The 16,075-nt window shown below is 40.7% G+C and overlaps 1 protein-coding gene across 3 annotated transcripts in view; it reads right to left on the reverse strand.

The window, feature by feature from the left end:
* Positions 1-15,252, reverse strand: part of ERCC6L2 (ERCC excision repair 6 like 2) — a 50,629-nt gene extending 35,377 nt beyond the window's left edge. Inside the window, exons 1-7 of one of the 3 annotated variants that reach the window (XM_039381683.1) lie at positions 15,027-15,249; positions 12,129-12,553; positions 8,164-8,283; positions 6,553-6,746; positions 4,472-4,633; positions 2,502-2,709; positions 965-1,105 (exon numbers count right to left, since the gene is read on the reverse strand). In XM_039381683.1, coding sequence (XP_039237617.1) covers positions 965-1,105; positions 2,502-2,709; positions 4,472-4,633; positions 6,553-6,746; positions 8,164-8,283; positions 12,129-12,553; positions 15,027-15,048 — 1,272 coding nt within the window. In that variant the 5' untranslated portion in view covers positions 15,049-15,249. Of the gene's footprint in view, positions 1-964; positions 1,106-2,501; positions 2,710-4,471; positions 4,634-6,552; positions 6,747-8,163; positions 8,284-8,755; positions 8,879-12,128; positions 12,554-15,026 lie in introns of those variants that run through there. The other 2 variants (XM_027723296.2, XM_039381684.1) reach the window with 2 other exon arrangements.
* Positions 15,253-16,075: the final 823 nt, after the last annotated feature.

The raw sequence follows: 16,075 nt of genomic DNA on the forward strand, positions 1-16,075 counted from the left end.
GTTACTAAATTTCATGGTTAACTTTGGAAGAAGACAGTCCATAACATCACTTAACTATCTGCAGGCCTGCCTATTGCCCTTTGTGAATCAAGTTCAACAGCATTTTGATTTTTCTACAAAACATACAAGAAACAGAAGCCTGCAAAAGAAGGCTGGTATCCACAGAATATTAAACAGACTGATAGGGGGATTGTGCATAAAGAAAGATTTGGAAGACTGAACAAGCTACATCCTTTGGAAAAAACCCCAAAACACTGACCAAGAATCAGAACACGTCAGAAAGAAAACAGGGAGAAGCAAGTATGAGACATGTGTTTCTAAATGTTTAAAAGAGGTGCTTTATCTGAGCCTTCTGAGTGATGTGGGCAAAGCAGATACACAGCCAGACTAATGGAGTATTGAAGAAGTCCAGAGAAGATTGAAGAAATCTTCAAAGCTGTTACTAGTGGACAAAGTTGAGATTGTGCTCTCTGGTTGCTGTTACAGTTCTCCCTTCAATGAAGCAAAACCAAGTGCATGTTTAATGGCACAGAAAGACACAATCCAGCTGAATTTAGAAAACAAGCAAAGCCCAGACAACCTGTTGTGTTCAGGATGTCTCCCATTTTCAGTTCTGCATAGACCACCTGAGGCACAGGGGAGCAGCATGTCTGACACATATTGAACATCCTAAGGAAGTACCCTTGCCAATACCAACTGTATCACAGGGGCGCTTATTAATCCAACAGATCCAGAATGTACTGTATAAATAACAGCCACCTGCTCAAGGCACACCAAGAAGATTTGCAGTATCCCAAAGTGCCTAACTCCACCACGTTTGTGATGCCACCCATGTTTCCCAGTTGGGATTTCCCAAACAGATGGCCTACAACCAGGCAGACATTTCAATCAGCTCTTCATCAGCAGAGTCCCTCAAGAATTACAGAAGACTCTGCTCTAAAATCCAAACAGTGCAAATTCTTACTTTGTAACAACAGTTCTTCCTTTTCCGGCCACTGTTGCAGCTACAGGGCTCTCCTGCTCGTAACACCAAGGTTACATCATCTGTCTCCAGCACAGCCTGGTAGACAGCTTTCTGGAATTCAGTCAGGGAACAATACACCATCTGCCAAAGAGAAAACCCAAGAAACACTATTATGTGCAATGAAAAACAAAAAAAGCATTGCATCAAAGAACAGAAATCACAGATCTCTGAAAATAGAAATAAATACTACAGTTGCTCAAATAGTTACAGGAAATTATCATACCACCAAAAGAAAAATACGTGGATCTTGACACCAAAAGAGCATGGAATTGTAGCCAAAGTGTATGTATGCTTATCTTATTCCCTCCCAAAATTCTACAAAGAGTATCAATGTCAAGCTACAAGAACCTGCTGTTAAGTTTCTCAAAACCTTTCAGTATGGCTTTTGTGAAGGAAAAGGAAGAGGAAGGAAAAGTGAAATACATGCATAATTTTAATTACAGATTCCTCTCTGCTTTGCAAGGTACATAATTTGCCCTTTCTTTCCCTTTTTTAGGCACTAGCTATTGTGGGGCACTACCACAAGCAGGACAAATGGAATAAGCACTGACAAGGGAAGGATCTACACAGTGCTGTGGTCAAAACTCTGATCCCTCTTCTTAGAGACCATGGGTGGCATCTCCATGACGTCTTTAGTCTTAAGCAGCAGGAGACAGAAATCCCAAGATCATTCCTTAACCTGTGCTACCCACACAGCAGCAGCACCATGCTGAGCTGTAATAATACAGCAGTAACTTGAACATATACTCACATTAACAAGATAATGAAAAGAATAAAACCTGCTAGATTCAGAAAAGCAACTGACTGATGTTTGTGTTAATCTTTCCTTCAGAAGATAGCTTAGATGACATTATTATAAACTATGGATGAAGACTAAATACCAAATTTTGAAAACAAAACCACCTGCAAATTTATATATTTGTCTCCTTAGAAGGAAAGATTTATCAGAACTCTTAGTTATATTAATAAAGTATTATCACTTCATATAATATTTACAATTGCACTAGATGAACAGGATTACATATTTATCATAGAATCAGCTTTATGTCTGAGGTTTTTCTCTTATTTAGGGATTGAAAATGAGGGAGCTAAAAGCTCACTATTCCACACACAAAGTGTCAGGCTGCAAATTCCGAAGTTCAACATAGAATTTCAGAGATTTACATACATTGCTTTGGGTTTGCACAGATAAGTACAAAAACACTTAGAACAAATGTATAAATCACTAGTCAGAAGACTAGCTGAGCATTTTCAGCTTAACTAACTCCTTTTCAACATGCAATCATATAATTCCATGAACAAAGCACACTATGGCAAGTGCATCTCTTCCAAGGCTATGGATTCTTCTGAAGTTCATAAGACGAAAGGAAACCATAAACTACTACAGACACGATTAAAGAGAGAAAATACAACAGGAAAACAAAAAAGAAGAGATACATTCATTAGCACTGCATTTGAAGTGTGAAGGCACTCTTACTCTGTCTTCCTTTTTTGGCAGCTGGTCACTGATGAGTGCTTTGGTGCGTCTCAGGAACCAGCCAGACATTTTTCTTGCCAGTTTCACCATGGCTTTCCGGCCTGTTGCCAGTTCTCTTTTAGTTGCAGTGTGCCTCTGGCCATGCTCCACTGGGTCAGAAAACATCTTCTTGAAATCTGCTCTGCTACCTAGAAGTCCTGGTACAGCCCTATTAAAAAACAAAAGGGGGGACTGAAATAGGATGCCAGGCCCAAAAGAGTTAACTGAGAAATTTGGGCCTGCTAACAAACCCCAATACCTGTGTTGCTGGAAGAACATTTTAGGAGCACTGGTTCATATCATGTTCTGTTCTGATCACTGGACCAGAGGCCTTATTATAGAAAGAATAGGAGTAGTACACACACAGTAATAAATTAGATAAACTAGACCTTTGAATAAGATCTAGAAGGCCCAGAGCCAGGATTTTGCAAGCTTGAAGAATTCAGGTCACCTCATTGAAGAGGTCAAATTGAGGAAGACGTCCATGGTGACCACCAGAGGGATGAAGGCTTGAGGAGAAGACCCCACAGTAGAAGACTGGGCATGTCTGGAAAGACTCTGCCCAGAGACCAGCCTGCTTATTAATATGTATAATAAATGATGTAACCATGGATCTAAAGTGTATAAAATGGCTTAGTTTTGCACTTGCAAGTAGAGCAAGTTTGTCCAGCACGAGCTGGTTTGCTCCCAATGTTGAATAAACAAATACCTTGCTGCTTAAAGATAAAAAAATGTCTCTGAGCAGTTTCTTGGACCAATTTTTCAGATTCATGGGGTTGATTTACTGATTGAAAGCATATCATAATTTTTTTTCTGGCTAACAGCAAGAGATCTTAAATTAACAATCACTAGAGAAAATACTAAAAATTGTATGTGCAAATAGAAACATATACTACTTTCAGACATGCCACTTCTCATTTGCTTTCTGTGACTCTCACATGCTGAGAATACTCCTTAGAAAAAGGTTTGCAATTTCCAGAAAAGCAAAAGCTTAGCAGACCAACAGAAGTCACAAATATATAGAACGTCTAAACTACAAGGCTGCTACCATCCAGAGCCTAAACTGGAAGCTAAACAGTGATGTTTTCAAATTTTACCATTTTTATTAAATCAGATTATGCAGATATTACAATCTACTAAATAAAATCCTGAGAAACCCAACAGTAAAAAGAATTTCGTAATCCTTGGCAGCACTACATATTGGAACAATCTATTAACAACACAAGCATAGCTTCAGTGGACCAGATGCAATACTTAAGTTTAAAGTATTTTTCCTGCTATTTCTGCTCTGTATATCCTTATATTTAAAGTATGTCTGCTTTGTTCCTCCTCTATAAAGCACTGCCAGTAAGTCTTCTCTGTTTAGGTTTTTATTTACAGTTAGTTGCACTTCTCCTTCTCTATTAAAAGTTTTCCTGGATAAGACCATTGCTTTGCAAATAAGTGCATCTGTGCACTTTGAAAAAACATCAAAACAGTTTTGTATTCATCCTCCAAGCAGGTCAGAATGACCTGCACATTTTGGACAGAGCAAAGGCACAATGTTGGTTAAGGTTCGGTAATGATTTCCTCTCTACTGGGCAAAGGACATAAGACATAAAAAGCATCCATAAGAAAAAAAAAGGTAAATATGGTGGGTGGGGGAAGAATCTTTTTAACTGCTTCCCACATTTCCCAAAGAAGCCAGTTGTGAGGAGCTCCAAATGTATTAAATAACTGGAAAATTCATACTGAGGGCTCACCTTCACAGCTGCATTAAAAAAAACACAGTTACATTATCACAAAACATCCGGGGGTTTGAGGCAGATGTTGTGGTTTGGTTTTGTTGGTTTTATGACACAGATGGGACCATAGCATCCAGTTCTACCCCATTCCCACTGCACAGTTAGCATATAGAGGTGTTTAACCATAAAAAAAAATAAATTACTTACCAGTCCATGACACACCAAAGTTCTTTCATATTGTTCTGAAGAATGGTTCCAGTAAGACCTATACGAACACTGCATTTTAATGACTTCATGGTTTGAGTTATTTGAGCCTTTGGATTCTTGATTCTGTGTGCTTCATCCACTATCACAGCAGACCATTCTACACTGCACATCAAAAAAACCATTTTGTTAACTGACATTTCTTATCCTGTCATCCCACATACATAACAAAAGTGAAGGCAGACGCACAAGAGGCTGCGATCATTATAACACACTATTACTTTTTTATTTCCCTGTTTCACATTGTACTATATTACTCAGTTTCTTTATATTCTGTTTGTTTAGTAAAATTGATTGCCACAGTTGAATATGGCAGAACATAACAGCTGAACTACACAGCCAAATAAATGAAGCAGTGTTAACTGTATCGAACGCTTTCTGTGAAGAAAGCAGATTTCAGTCTCTGGAGCAATGAAGGCAGCACATCTCCCCAATATTAGCTCTGCTCATAATTATGATTTACAAAAAATAAATAAGTCCCTGAACATGAACTACTGAAACATGCTTCATCTTCCCAACAAAAACTATCCAGCATAACTAGCAGTTGGCTGAAAACATTTCTATCTGTGGTTTTCTACAAGAAAGCAACCCAGTCAAGAATATCTACATGCTACCAATATGGCAGAGGAATTTCAATATTTTGTGACTGTGACTAGAAGGAACATATCTAGAGGCAGTCACCAACAGATATTTTGCAGCCAGTTCAAGCACAAAACTTAAGGGTAGAATGACCTGTACAGAATTATACTAATTAAAGCCATCAAGTCCCTATGAGGGAATTTATTATGAGTTCACTTTACATATATGAGTGAATATTTCAGAACACAATATTCAGTTTGATGATCCTTCAAGGTTATAAAAAACTGAAACAGACATGTTTAGTAGAAAGCCTCTATCCTGAGCAGGCTGCATTTAGCTAATCTCAAGGCTCTTGTGAAATTTTTGATACCCACTAAATACATTCATTCATATCAGAGTTCCTAAAATATGCTAAAAATTGGAGTTTCTGAAAGGAGCCTAACAGAAATCCATAGGCTACCTCCTTCCACCTAATCTCTCATTATGCTGATTTACAGGCATAACTGAGCATATGTATTCTTACTAGTGATAGCTAATTTTTTAAGAGCAGTTTTTGAGGCCAATCCATCACTGTAGCTAAGCAAGACATGGCTTCACAGACCAGAAACAGTTTGGTAAACCAGCAAGCTGAAGCAAAGGATTTGCAGGCAGTCACACATCAGGTCTGCTCTGCACGTGCACCTATTTCCTGACCAAGCCTGAAGAGTCTCTCGAAGACAACACAAAGATTCAGGGTACTACTGACAAAACTAATTTGCTCCTCTATCTGCACTTCTCAGAGCTGAGCACAGAGATGAAGATCTGATTGTTTTGGTGATGGTTGTCCAGACAACTGGGGCACTCTCTGGGACCTGAACCTTTCCCAACGCCCGAAACAAGATTGCCAGATCCACTGACAACTTCAGCTGCTACTATAAATTGTACTCTACTTCCAAGACAAAATAAGGGAAAAGGACTTCTAGGATCAGATAAGAAATGTGTGGGTTTAAATCTCAAAGTTTTTAGGACTCAAGAATTTCATCAAGCTGGTGAAAAGTGCAAATAACAAGGAAAATACCTTTTTGAACATTTGCTAAAAATTCCAGGTTTTTGGTCTCCTTACACTGTATTGAAAGGTAGAAATATTTTCTATGTGTCTTTTAGTTGTCACCAGTTTTCAGGCAGGCAATTCCTGCATCTTTTAGAGAACATGTCATAAGTGTGCTAAAAGCAAAGACTTGCTTCCTGGAAACTATTTAAATGCTTACTGCCACCAAGTATCCCACTACAAAGATATTACAGGCTACAGTCACCAAACAGAGTTAAATGGGATTCTTCTCTTCAGCACAGTGAGTTACTGGATTTAACAGTGTAATGTAAATACATTACACAGAAAAAGTACTTGCAAAGAACAAGGCACGATTAGTTAAAATTCTATGTATAGAAAAACACATTAAAACTATTACCTGTTAAATTCATCCAAATACAGGCGAAGTATCTCGTATGTTGTAAGAGCAACTTCATACTTCCCTTGCTTGATGCGACTCATGTCATCATCTTTTTTACTGCCATGTAAGACAGAGACCTTAAAGTATCCCCATGTGTCTAACTCATCCTTCCAGTTGTACAGCACTGAAAGAGGGGCCACTATGAGGAAAGTCTGAAAACAAATATGTTTTACAGTATTACTTGAAAAACCACAACATAGCACTTTCTCAACAAGGAAAGTCAAAATCTCAAGATTTATTTTACTGCTTTGAACAGTTTCAACTGTTTAATTCTGTCACTTCAAAACATAGCATGGAAAATATTTGAACAGTTAATACAAATTTAAAAGTAATCAGTTTATTCTGAGTACATAAACAGTACAGAAGAAAATACCGTAATACTAAAATTAAATACCAAACAGCACTACTTACTCAAATTATACTTTAACAACTGCAATAAGATGTGAAACACTATCACTTTGTTTTGTTATACCATCTGTATACCATAAACTGTTTTACAGATGAGAAAACAAAAAGATGAAGTCTAGCCATCCGCAAGTCTAACCATTATATGACTTCAAAACAAAAAGACCTGAAAAGGGTTTAAAAACTTAAGACAGTTCATACAATTCACTTCATATCATAGAATAATAAAATCAATGAGGTGGGAAGTAAAGGTTTTAGTCCACCTTTACAGTCAAAGCAGGGGCAACACTGAATTCAAACCAGGGCTTTCCCAACTCAGGTCTTCAAAACCCCACAAGGAAGTGTGGGGTCCATCCTATGACCTGTTTCAACATTACATGTTCTCAAAATGACGTTCTTCTCTTACTCCCAGACAGCAGCATTCCTGTTTCTCTGCACATGAAGTGCTATCCCTTCACCTCTTCCTCTTTGCCTGTATTTCCTGAGGAACATGTATCCATTATTCAGAGCTCAGTCATATGACTCATTATGCCAGTCAAGTTCTCTAATTATTCCAATAAAATAAAAACATAAAAAAGAAATCACATGGTTTCCATGATGGGTAAAATTAAAATGATCTTCAGATTATTTTATTCACACAGAACTTTTAGAAGTTTCTTTTATTTGCTGTTGCTGTATTGGATTACTCAGATTATCAGTAAAACTTACTTCTGACATTATGACAGCCAATCAAGAAAATATGGGAGGTCAGAAGTCTATTAGCAATAGATTTTCCAACTATATGCACTTGTCTTAAATAAATATCCTGTTATTATGGCTATACATGCTTTTTTTTACTTTAAAAATACAATCACACGACACTGATTTTCTACTCACTAACACAGGCTTTTTCAAAGTACTCTAGCCACAATAACCCAGATATTTCAAAATGTTTTGTTTTAGTGCAGATCAACAGTAGTAACATATTAGACAATAACAGCTAGATAGTCTGGAAAACTGAAGGCTTCCCTAACCCTAGTAGGAAAGGCATGAACCACTAATCTACTTCAGTACCTGAATTTTAAAAATTAATGTACATAAACTCCTACAGCAAACAAACAAACAAAAAAATCCAAGTATTGCATTTTACCAAAATCCGTAAGATTATATCACTAAAAGTTGTACCTTCTTCGGGTTACAATTTGAGCCCTTTTTCATTGTCCTCAGTAAAAATTCTGGCATATTATTTTCAATATCCTCACGTGTTCCCTTTTTGTGCAACACTGCAGCCAAAAATGAGATGACCTTGAGAAAGAAAACAATTCTCAGTGATTATGTACAACAAGAAATTGAATGAGTTCCACTGAAAATAAACATTTAGGACAAAATCCTGGATGTGACTTAGTAAGATGGTTTCACGGAGGGGGGAGATTGATTTAAAACCAACAAACAAAAACCCTAAAAAAAAAAAAAAAAAAAGTCTCACTTTTTAAAATGGGACCCCCTTCCCTTGGATTCCCATGAATTCCCTGAATTTACGATAACAGCAATTAATTGCTCTATCTCACTCTTTCATCCTCTAAGTGAAAAAGCCCCGACAGAGTACAAATAAGCCAGGAAAAAAATAAGAGATGAAGCATGCCCTGCAACTCTACTCCTTTTGAGGGCACTTGAATCTCAGATGAGAATTCAGAAGGAACATACACTTGCCAACTATACTCTCAACACTATTTTTGCAATAGGAAGAGGATGCTTAACCTAGAGGTTTGTTTCTTACTAGTATGTCTTCTTCTGTATGTTCCATTCCTTCAAATTGCTGTTGTTAACATCAAAACCATTTCTTTCTGCTGTGCCATATTCTCCCACCTGCCTCAGACCAGTCAAGGTGATTGTGAGAAGACGTTTCTTATAATACACCACTGCAAGGACAAACAGCACAGGCTATTCCAAACTGCTCCCATGGCAAACCAAAACAGGAATAAAGCAGAAAGAGATCTGGCCAGAACATGCAAATCCGTAAAATCCACTTGGGATAAATGGTATGTGTGGGACTAAGCAGCAGCAAGGACCAGATGCATCATCAGAGAGGTGCCCTTCTTTTGAAAACTCAACAGGCCCCTTCTCCTCAGAGCAGTCAGCTCCAGACACTTCCTTCTGCAGCTGCTGCACAGCTGCTCATAGCAGGGCAGAGGTAAAGCTATCAACTGTTGATTTCCAAAAAAAGAGCTGTTTCCCTCTAATGACAGGGAGAAAGAGCCAGTCAGGAGGTCAAAAGTGCAGAAAAAATACCTGCCTGAGAAAAGTCAGATGGACAGAAGAGAGAGGAAACCCATCATTAATGTGGCCGCAGGGTGGGAGAGAGGTACGTTGAATAAAAGTAACCCAAACATTTTTATACATAGTATTTCACATAAGCTGAGGTTAAGAGGAACTGCAAGTTTGCATATGTTGTTTAATTAATGACTTTTAATTATTTTTTAACTCCTTTTGAGAATAAGAATTAAATTCAACTGAACAATAAAACTCCATGTCTCTTCCAGATCCTTCATTTTTGGAAGCATTTGTATCACAAATTTCTAACAATAGCAAACACCATAACATGGCAACTCACTCTGAGAAATCTTCAGCTCTTCCAGACAAAGCAAGAAGCAACCTAGAGGCCTAAACAGGAAAACAACTTACTGTATTCACATTAAGAAACAACATTATCCTACTCGCCTCCATCTCAACCTCAGCTTGAATTGAAAGAGCCCTACAGCCAAGCCAATTTAAGCAAAAATCAGTTCAGAAGTACAAAGAACATAAAGGTTTCCAGAAAAGTCTTTGTCTCATAAATCATAATTGAGAAACAATAAGGTTCAGGCAACTGACAAGCATAAGTTTTCTATAAGACTCAATCAGTTACTCAATGAAGTTTAATAGTATTTATTTTTTAATATGTATTAACTTTTTCTAAACAAGTGAATTCTTCCCTTTACTTCAAATCCACTGAACTGCCTTTTTCATACTGAACTGGAACATAAACACTGTGTTTTATAAAAAATCACAAGATCCCAGAATCATAAAATGGTTAGGGTTGGAAGTGACCTTAAAAGATCATCTAGTTCCAATCCCTGCAACTGGCAAGGGTGCCATTCATTAGATCAGGACTTCATCCAACCTGCCCTTTAACATAAAGGGTACTGGAAGGTCTCCCCAGAGCCTTCTCTTCTCCAGGCTGAACTGCCCCAACTCTCTCAGCCTGTCTTTGTAGGACATCCCTGGGATCACCTTTGTGGCCCTCCATCTTTCTGGTGCTGAGCTGGACACTCCAGGTGGGGTCTCAAAGGGCAGAGGGACAGTCACCTCCCTTGACCTGCAGTCCAGGGCTAAAAGGACACACTGTTGGCTCATGCCCAGCCCACAAGAAGCCCCAAGTCCTTCTCCACAGCACTGCCCTCAATAACCTCTTCTCCCAGCCTGTGCTCATGTCTGGGATTGCCCTGACCAAGGTGCAGCACCTTACACTTGGACTTGTTGAACCTCACAAGGTTCTCATGGGCCCACTTCTCAAGTCTATCCAGGTCCCTTTGGATGGCATCCCATCCTTCGGTTGTGTCAACTGCACTGCTCAGCTTTTTGTCATCTCCAGACTTTCTGAGGCTTCACTACTCTCACTGTCTATGTCACTGATGAAGACATTGTAGAACAGTCCTGAGGGACTTCACTTATCCCCAGCCTCCGCCTCAACATAGAGCCATTGACCACAACTCTCTGCACCTGTCAAACTGCCCATCCATCAAATCCATGTCTCTCCAGTTTGGAGATAAGGATGTCATATCACAGGCCTTACAGAAGTCTAGGTAGATGGCATCTGTTGGTCTCCCCAGATCGACCATTGCCATCACTCCACCACAGAAGGCCACCAGACTGGTCAGGCACAATCTGCCCCTACTAAAGCCATGCTGCCTGCCTCAGATTGCTCTCCTTGGCCTTTCTTTTCTGACCTGTGTACTTACAGAATCCCTCCTTGTTATTCCTCACAAAAGATGTTTTTTGAAACCTCTACCTTTCTTCTGCAAATTTGACACAGATTAAAAGAAATAACCATCATATGTGAATTCCACGTAGGAACACACTATCAGCTCTGAGATCCAAAAAATGAAAGCGATGCAAGCAAAACCACACAATTCCCGCCCCCCCTCCCTCTCAGTTTACTATTATCTTCTATATATACTTCTTACCACATGAAATCAGATTATTCGCAGTTCTGAGTAGAAACAGCCTTCCCTAACTACTGAGTTCTTAAATTGCTATGGCCATGCTTCAAACGGATGCAGTTTATTTTTAACAAGCATCTGTTAACAGACCATCATCAGCGAGTTTTGTCAGTTCAGCTTACCCACTCCTCTTGTCAAGTTTGCTACAGAACAATACTTTTGCCCTGAAAGGCTTCTGTCGACATTATCCTAAATGGAAGGGCAACAGATACCACAGCCAATACTTGTCACTGAAGGAATGAGCTTGCATTTGACACATGGACAGAGAAAAAGGAGAGGGGGACAAAGACTAGATACCACCAGACTCAAGCTGCTAACTTTAAACTAGACAGATTACATTGAACTTCCACACATAGAAACACCCTAATTATAGCAAAATAAATAAACAATTTGGGCCACACAGAATCCAAGCATAACAAAAAAATCCAGCTATACTTTGTCCTCTCATCAACCCAGCTGCACTTCCAAAAGAGTGACAGAAGCAGGATGGTCCAGAGATGGGAATAAATGTGTCTGCTCCTTCCCATTCTCAGAACAGGGAAACTATTTATTTTCAGGAAAAAAAGAAAAGAGACATTTTAAAAGCTACAGTCAGGTAAGGGCCCCAAGTTGGTTTAGTGCACTGCAGTGCAAATTCCTTTCAGGATGGACAGGTAGCAATCCTCAAAGTAAAATCAACACAGTAAACCAAAGGGGCCACATCCCAGTTTTATGGCTGTCAGGAGTGAATCTTATATCAGCAATGGCTCCTGGCTCTTAGTGCTGTCCTGGATGGTCATGTCCTGGCTCATCTGACTCCACAATAACAAGGAGAGGTTAAGCTTCATAAATACAGACTTACAGTTCACACAAAACATGCTGTTCTCCCACTGTAACAATCAAAAAGAATACCTGTATTGTTTTTCCGAGGCCCATATCATCTCCAAGAATACACCCCCTTTTATTAGCATAGTGTCTGTACAGAAACTGGGCTCCTTCCCTTTGATAATCACGCAGGTATCTGTTAATTGTATATGGGATAAAATCGCCACTGTCCGATAATTTAAAAGCAACTGCAGGAGATGGAAGATTTTGGTCAGGAAAATATGGCTTTTCCAGATCAACATCATCAAATATTAAGCTTTTCCAGGGTCCTCTACTGTCTTTGACTCTGCAAAGTTTAGTTACTAATATTTTCCTTTCTTCAGACTCCAAGAATAATACAACAGCAAATGATTTTCCATTCTTGTCCTTTTCAAGTGAGGTTATTACTCCTTCCTGAAGTTTTCCATCTTCAAGACAAGGGGCAAGGCATTTCTCCCCAATACGCCAACAATCTATAAAAAAACAAACACACAGTGACAAACAAAGTGTTTAATTTCTTCACACTATTAAAACATTGGATGTAAATTTATTTGACAAAATGCATACATCTTAAGATAAAACACTTTACTGAAGGAAGCACTAAAATAAAGAAACCAATTACTGTTTACAACTAAACATAAAATTATAGTTTGCTCCAACACTGCTATTTTATAAATACCAGAAGGTGTATATGGAAAAAAAAAGTAAAAGTCAGATTGTGATGCATTAAGTTGTTACACAGTGGCTTCACACAGGCAAACACAGCAGTGCATATCAGCATCAAAAGAACCTACATCATACTGACAACAAAAACTAGAAGAAAAAAAACTATCAGAAAACACAAGGCCTTCACTCTTCACAGTAAAAAGACCTCGTAAATAATGGAGGCATGGAGTTTTCCAAATCTGAACTGAGAAAGGGGTGTCCTTCTGAGTTTGTAGAAAAAATTTCCAACTTTCCCCTGCTCGGCCACCACAAAACAAAGGGATACATGATTAATTTCAGGACTTTTATTGCTTCTTATCTATTTGCTTATTTGCTAAGAAAGTCATTATCAATGACAATGAGAGGCCCCTAAGGTTTTTCCAGGAAAGAGCAAGCCAGAGAGACTCTTGTCCAAGAGCAAGTATTCACACTTCATGCTTATGACCAGCGGTAGTACACGCTTCTGGGCACATCAACACAGACACTTTTCAGAGGTAAGGAAAAGAGGGAGTCCTGAAGGCAAGAAACTTCACCCATTTTTATGTTTCTGTGTGAAAACCCCATGGAGATTCTCCTGAGCAGGTCCTGGAAGTGTATGCTCACAGGACTATTCTCCACAATGTATCAGTTAAATTGGTGATAACTACAACCCATTTTTTAAAATGGATTGAATAATATACCCTAAAACAAAAACATCCATGTAGCCCACTATTCTGCAACCAGCACTGGCCATAACCTGACATGAGGTAACAATAAAAACAGTACAGACATACAGAGTACTCCTCTTCTAAAACTCTTGGGCCTTAAAGTAGTCTTTTAGCTACAGAGATTCCACAGGCCATGTGTGATTTGTCTGTTTAGCAAACCCCAGCTGACTGCTCTCTTCTCAGTAGCTCCATTTCCCTTTCAACATATGCGGATTTCTTGCATTCAGTGCCTTCTGACCACAGATATTGCAGGTCTGCTCTTCACACCTGTCACGCTTTTGCTCGATACTCGATATGAACTTCGGTCCCAAGACCCAAACTGATGGCCCACTAGATCTTACACTAACAAGGACATAAACCATGACCTCTCCACAAGACTCACCACTTTGCAGACCTCTTTAATAATGCCCCCCATCATCCTTACTTGAGGAGTTCAGCCCTGCACCTTGGGACCTGCACATAAGCTGTTCCCTACCTTCGGCCATTCCCTCGGATCTTCTCCAAGACTTGAAGCTCAAATGTATCTTCTTGAGGCAAAGGGTGAAGTACAGGTTCAACAAATCACAAACAACTAGTCCCTAAAGCTCTCAGTATCTGTACCAGTGTCTCACACATAGTCAAATCGACGCAAAAAGGTGTGTACATTAACTTCTCCCAGTAGCATCTAAGTCTTCCAACAATTTCATAAAAACAGGAACTAAAAATGAAAACCTGAGACAAGCTCTGTACAGTACACTGATAAATATGCAAACCAAAGTCTAAAACAGGAGAGTATTTCTGTAATTACTTTCTTTTACAGTAATATCTGCAGTGACACGCAACATTAGTTTAGAGACTTTCAAGTTAAATCCACGATTTAAGACAACAGCATCATTGTTTTTAACTAAGCATTTACGTGAGGTTAAGGAGTTGCATAGGACTCATCACAACTGGAATTCCAGGTGTAAAGTGGAATAAAACACACTGGGCAATAGTACTAGTGTTACCAAGCTCCAAATCTAGTGAGAAACAAAGAACAAAATGAGAAAAACGCACACACACAAAAAGTGGTATTAAGAACACCCTGGCTACAAAAGCCTACCAGGTCAAAGCAAGAACTGCTACTTTAACTAGCCTGACTCACTAAGTTCGTGGGGTTTGAACTAGAACCATAATTTATGTGGAGTACTGTCTTTAAAAGCAAAGAAAATTACCTGGCATGGCCTCCTGGCATGGGTACAGTACACCTGCCACCATGAAGAAAGCTGGTATTTCAGATGCTTGCCTACACTACAGTTCGAAAAAATGTGCCATTGTCTATTTTAAGCTAAATCATTGTGATAATGGCCTCCTGTCACACACTAGCTCCTTTCAACCACTACTCCTCCAAAAAAAAAAAAAAAAAGGCGAAATTATCATGAATGCTTCTAACTATTGAAAGCTGACCACTTAATGTAGAGCGTCAGGGTTTCTGGGGTTTTTTTACACTTCAATAAACGACAGTAAAAGCAAAATTCAAGGATACTGTAAAGTAAGACACACGGAAGACGCTTACCTGGGGCACCGTCATCACACATTTTAACTTTGGGCCGTGCAAAACCCAACGCAGCCTTGTGGGCGGAGGCACCGGGGGCGGGCGGGCACAGCAGCTCTGGGGACCCAGCGCCGCCCCTCCGCTAGGAGGGGGCTCTGAGGGAGCCCGGGGGGCGCCTCGGGGTACTGCCCCGGGGTAGTGCCCCGCCGCTCCCGGCCCTGCTGCGGCCCCGCTCCGGCCACGGGACGGCCCCGGCCCAGCCCGGCCCGGCCTGCCGGGCGGGGAGAGGGGGCGCGCAGCTATCGCGAGAACTTAAAAGAGCCGGCGGAGCGCGGGAGGTATCGCGAGGCTTGGGCGGCGGGGGCGGCACAGAGCGGCCGCCAGGGGTGGGCCCGGCTCGGCGGGGCGGGCGTGGGGAGCGGGCCGGGCACGGCCGGGCTGCGCCCAGTGCTGAGCTCCTCAGGACCAGAGAGACAGGGAGCTCCTGTAGCGAGTCCGGCACAGGGCGATCAGGGCATTGAGAAGGGACGACTGAGAGGGGACCTCGTCCATGTTTGTGAGCATCTGAAGGGAGGGAGGACGGAGCCAGGCTCTGCCCGTGGAGCCCAATAGCAGCACCAGAGGAACGGGCAGAAAGTGATGCCCAGGAAGTTCCACCTGACCATGGGGAAGAACTTCCTTACCGTGTGGGTGACCACACACCGAACAGGTTGCCCAGAGAGGGGTGGGGTCTCTCTCACTGAGGATATTCCAGAACCCTCTGGACACAATCCTGTGCCATGTGCTGTGGGATGGCCCTGCTGGAGCAGGGAGATTGGACCAGGTGACCTGCTGTGGCCCCTTCCAGCCTGCCCCGTTCCGTGATTCTGCACGGGAGGGGGGAAAGAGAGCTAGACTTATTCTCTGTGAAAAAACTGGGTGGGTAAGGAAGTGGGGAGAAGATGTGGTGCAGTGGAAGGCGCAGCTGGCCTGGCAGAGAGCAGCCAGCTGCGCGGAGCTGGGAGCTGCTGAGGGCCGAAGGTCCAACATTTGGGAAAAGTAAAAAATCAAGAGAGGCCTGCTCGCCTACA

This window comes from Pipra filicauda, unplaced genomic scaffold, assembly GCF_003945595.2.
Source record: "Pipra filicauda isolate LSUMZ 115617 unplaced genomic scaffold, ASM394559v2 scaffold236_size1216567_pilon, whole genome shotgun sequence".
In the NCBI taxonomy this organism is placed as follows: domain Eukaryota; kingdom Metazoa; phylum Chordata; class Aves; order Passeriformes; family Pipridae; genus Pipra; species Pipra filicauda.